The sequence below is a fragment of the Centroberyx affinis genome, unplaced genomic scaffold (genome assembly GCF_046629955.1).
Source record: "Centroberyx affinis isolate AG114_WGS23_722 - 3 ecotype Tasmania unplaced genomic scaffold, CSIRO-AGI_Caff_v1 ptg001788l_1, whole genome shotgun sequence".
NCBI classification, from domain to species: domain Eukaryota; kingdom Metazoa; phylum Chordata; class Actinopteri; order Beryciformes; family Berycidae; genus Centroberyx; species Centroberyx affinis.
The window spans coordinates 127,501-132,500 of record NW_027280179.1 but is presented as its reverse complement, the minus strand read 5'-3'; the positions used below and the strand labels follow the sequence as shown (position 1 = coordinate 132,500).

Genomic DNA, 5,000 nt, shown 5'->3' with positions numbered 1-5,000 from the left:
TTTTGGTGTGAATGTTGTGTTATTAAGCATTGCATCATTGCAGTTTCAAAACATCAGAATCACCTCAACTAATGAAGAAATTTAATAGGTTGCTATGGTTACCTTGTTCTCTAACGTTGTGTTTCTGGCGGCCATCAGCCTCAGGTGTTCTGCTGCGAAGGCCGACTCGTGTTCCCTCATGTCCTGGTTCAATCCCTGCAACACACAGCAACACAGCAACACACACACAGCAACACAGCAACACACAGCAACACAGCAACACACACACAGCAACACAGCAACACACAGCAACACAGCAACACACACACAGCAACACAGCAACACACAGCAACACAGCAACACACACACAGCAACACAGCAACACAGCAACACAGCAACACAGCAACACACACATAGCAACACATTACCATCAGTGATACATACTGATATCAACCGGTCATACTGATATCACACTGTCATAGCCTGCTGATATCACATGATAAGCAGGATAATAATAACATCAATAATAAGAATAAGAAGCAGCAGACTTTACCTTGTAGGAGCAGCCGTAGCGGATGAAGGGGCAGCTCACCTGAGCTTTGGGACAGTCATGTTGGTGACTGGACAGCTGGACACAAGACCAAATACTCTTCATCAATACTACTAACTAGTAATATTAACACTAATACTAATACTATTGTTCCTGCTATACTATATTCAGCTATTAACCTGGTCAGGTTAATATCGTCAGTCGGACCAGTTTTGTCTGAGATATCACCAGAGAAAAACGTCTGGACACAACTCAGTTCATAACACACACACACACACACACACACACACACACACACACACACACACACACCCTCCCCCGGGTCGTACCTCGCTCCTCAGCAGCGAGGAGAAGGAGCAGTGGTTCGGACAGGACACTGGGAACGCTGGACACACCGTCTCTTTGTGTTTCTGAAACATTCAAACATTCAAGACTTTAGTAATAATAAGAAATTTGTTTATATTGCACTTTCAAAACAGAAGTAACTAAGTGCTTAACAAACAGCCACAAGCACAGAAATGGGCCAATCAGCAACAAGATGCATCATCCCTCTAGGTTTTGTCAAAATCTGATCTGTGAACTTCTTGTTTTGCATTTCTTGTACATTTTGTAATGTGTTTACTGAAAATAATAATATTGTCTCATTCGTCAGCTATGCAGAACAGGTGAGATATCGGGCTGCAGAGTCAGGGGACTTTTCCAGCGTGGTTACCCTGAAATAGGGAACTACTGGATATACTGGTTTTACTCAACTTCCCCGTGACATATCTGGACAAATTAGGTATCGGTCGAATCCAGTGATGCTAGGCTTATGATGATTGGACAACAGGAAATAACCAAATAAGGCCATTTAAGTCGTGGGACAATTTATCCAAGTCCAAATATTTGGACTTTCCCTTAGAATTAGGTGGTTTCCTCAGAGCTGAGGGACCAGTGAGGTACGAAACCTCTTCTACTGCAGGAGCTGAATCCAAAGATATACTGGTTGACCCTCTAAAATTGAAAAATTTACTGTAAATGCCCAAAAACCCAGATTGATTTCTGCGTACGATTCCAATAGATCCCAGTCATTTTATATACGGTTTAAAGACACAAGTTGGAAAAGTGCTGCAGCTTCAGATCTTTAAAAGCTTAAAGGTTTTAGAGTTTGTTAGGACCCGGTCCTCCCAGTCTGGCCGTGCTAACACATTTCTGGACCAACGCAGACTGCATCTAATTCCCCTTTATATCATATCTGCCTTTAACACACAGCCAGGGAAGAGAGTTTGGGGCCTAAAGACTTTTTTCTGGACTGAATAACAGAAAAAATAACATTAACATTAGCATCCAATTCCATCCAATGCCTGTCAGTAGTGAGGTCAGTAGTTATCTGCAGGTCTGTCAGTAGTGAGGTCAGTAGTTACCTGCAGGTCTGTCAGTAGTGAGGTCAGTAGTTACCTACAGGTCTGTCAGTAGTTACCTACAGGTCGGTCAGTAGTGAGGTCAGTAGTTACCTGCAGGTCTGTCAGTAGTGAGGTCAGTAGTTACCTGCAGGTCTGTCAGTGCCATCTTGGTCATGCAGAACTCGCAGGTCGTCTCACGATGTTTACATTTCCAGCTCAGATGGTCGGGGATTTCCTTCCTCATCATCCTCTCTTTACATTTCCCCAACGGACAGGGAACCTCGAAGTACAGACACACATTCAGATGGTCCTGCAGAGAGACAGACAGGCAGAGAGAGACAGACAGGCAGAGACAGACAGGCAAAGAGACACACAGGCAGAGAGACAGACAGGCAGAGAGACAGACAATGATTACCAAACCAAGGAAGACAACACCAGAGCTTCCTCTTCTTCCCATCTCAAACTTCCACAACAGACCTGAGATCAGCTGGTTAGACTGTATTATGGTATTAAGGTGTTAATATTAATGATGGAAGGTACAGTGATGTTTAATGTAAGATATACCAGTTTAAAGTGATAATATGGAGTAATATGAAGTTCTAATAATGTTAATTTCTCCTCACTGGAACCTGCTGGAGACTCCTGCCAGTGTTTTCTTTTTCAGGTGATATGGAGGTATAATAGAGGTATAATAACATGTTAATAATGGTATAATAGAGGTATAATAACATGTTAGTAATAGAATAATAGCTGTATAATATGTTAATAATGGTATAATAGAGGAATAATAACATGTTTATAATGGTATAATGGAGGTATAATAACATGTTAATAATTGTATAATAGAGGTATAATAATGTTTATAATGGTATAATAGCGGTATAACAACATGTTAGTAATGGTATAATAGATGTATAATAACATGTTTATAATGGTATAATAGCGGTATAATAACATGTTAATAATGGTATAATAGAGGAATAATAACATGTTTATAATGGTATAATAGCGGTATAATAACATGTTAGAAGTGGAATAATGGAGGTATAATAACATGTTAATAATTGTATAATAGAGGTATAATAATGTTTATAATGGTATAATAGCAGTATAACAACATGTTAGTAATGGTATAATAGATGTATAATAACATGTTAGTAATGGTATAATAGATGTATAATAACATGTTTATAATGGTATAATAGCGGTATAATAACATGTTAGTAATGGAATAATAGAGGTATAATAACATGTTTATAATGGTATAATAGCGGTATAATAACATGTTAGTAATGGAATAATAGAGGTATAATAACATGTTAGTAATGGTATAATAGAGGTATAATAACATGTTAATAATGGTATATTATACTGTGCGTTTCTCCTCACTGGAACCTGCTGGAGACTCCTGCCAGTGTTTTCTTTTTCAGGTGATATGGAGGTATAATAGAGGTATAATAACATGTTTATAATGGTATAATAGAGGTATACTAACATGTTAATAATGGTATAATAGAGGTATAATAACATGTTAGTAGTGGTATATTATACTGTGAGTTTCTCCTCACCGGGACCTGCTGCAGACTCATCAGCTCCTGGCAGCCGTTGGCTTCGCTGCGACAGAAAACCTTCAGAGCCATGATCTCTCTGTGGCAGCAGACGTCTCGAAAGATCTGGAACAAACCAGCAGACCGACTGTCTGTTTAGACCGCTAGCTTTGATCTGAGAGCTGAGTGAACAGTCCGTTCTGCAGTATTTAACGTTATGGGAAAACAGCAGCACTGGGCCGTACTGTTAAAGCCCATGATCCTTATAAAGCCGCTCACACTATATCCAAATCTGATTGACGTTCCAGGTGTCACTCATTTATTTTAAATCAAGCTTCCTTCATACCTTATCTTTAAACAGAGGCTCCATGTCTGCTGGACACACTGGGTTAGGATGACTGAGGAGGAGAAGAGACGAGGAGAGAGAGGAGAGGAGAGGAGACAAGGAGAGAGAGGAGAGGAGACAAGGAGAGAGAGGAGAGGAGAGGAGGAGAAAGGAGGTTATTTAGTGACTGATTCAACATTTCTTATGTCTATAACAGGAAAACTGAACTGAAAACAAAGTTAGGACACATCTGCATCTTCATCTTCTTCATCATCTTCATCATCCCAACTGTCATTTCCCTCAAAACACACAACTGACCTCAGATCTGCTTCCTCATCTTTCTACCTGTCTGTCTGTCTACCTGACTGTCTCTCTGCCTGTCTGTCTCACCTCAGGATGTCGGAGTTGCAGCTCTGACAGATGCGGTGTCCACACTCGGTCTGTCTGTCAGTCTGTCTGTCTCTCCGTGTGTTTCTCTACCTCTCTGTCTCGCCACCTGTCTGTCTGTCTGTCTACCTTCTGTCTGTCCACCTGCCTGTCTCACCTCAGGATGTCGGAGATGCAGCTCTGGCAGAAGCGGTGTCCACACTCGGTCTGTCTCGGCTGACACAGCACTAGCCTGCAGGCTTCGCAGCAGTACTTTGCCTCTGGACTTTCTACAAAATGATCTGTGAAGCCTCCATGAAGTGGCAGGAAGCCACGGTCACAGGCCTGAGGGACTCCTGCACAACAACCACAACATCAAACACCATGAGATCTCTGTCAATCTGTGAACCGGAAAGATCTAGACTTAGGTGGGAGAGGGATTTAGGTACAGAGATTGATCCAGAACTGTGGGAGGACCTATGTAGCAGTGGTGTTACATGTACACTAAATTCAAGATATAGATTGATTCAGTTTAATTTTTTGCAACAGATTTATCTCACCCCCTCCAAGCTACATGGGTTTAACCCCAACCTCTCACCCCTTTGTTTTAGATGTGGTCTAGTAGAGCGCACTTTCCTTCATTCCACTTGGCAGTGTAGTAAACTACAGGGTTTCTGGCAGGGGGTCTGTGATGCTTTATCCACAATTCATGGAGTTACTTTTCCAATGGATCCTGAGATATGCCTTTTGGGCAACTTCTCAAATTCTAATCTTACACATAATTATTCCATCAAGCTTACAGAAATCCTCCTGGCCATTGCCAAAAAATGTATCGCAATGAAATGGAAGTC

General features: G+C 41.2%; 1 protein-coding gene across 1 annotated transcript in view; it reads right to left on the bottom strand.

Annotated features, from left to right (window-relative positions):
- traf3 (TNF receptor-associated factor 3) overlaps positions 1-5,000 on the bottom strand; it is a 20,229-nt gene that overhangs the window by 7,041 nt on the left and 8,188 nt on the right. The window contains exons 3-9 of the mRNA XM_071529434.1: positions 4,328-4,505; positions 3,805-3,856; positions 3,480-3,584; positions 2,057-2,221; positions 859-939; positions 533-607; positions 103-195 (exon numbers count right to left, since the gene is read on the bottom strand). Coding sequence (XP_071385535.1) covers positions 103-195; positions 533-607; positions 859-939; positions 2,057-2,221; positions 3,480-3,584; positions 3,805-3,856; positions 4,328-4,505 — 749 coding nt within the window. The remainder of the gene's footprint in view (positions 1-102; positions 196-532; positions 608-858; positions 940-2,056; positions 2,222-3,479; positions 3,585-3,804; positions 3,857-4,327; positions 4,506-5,000) is intronic.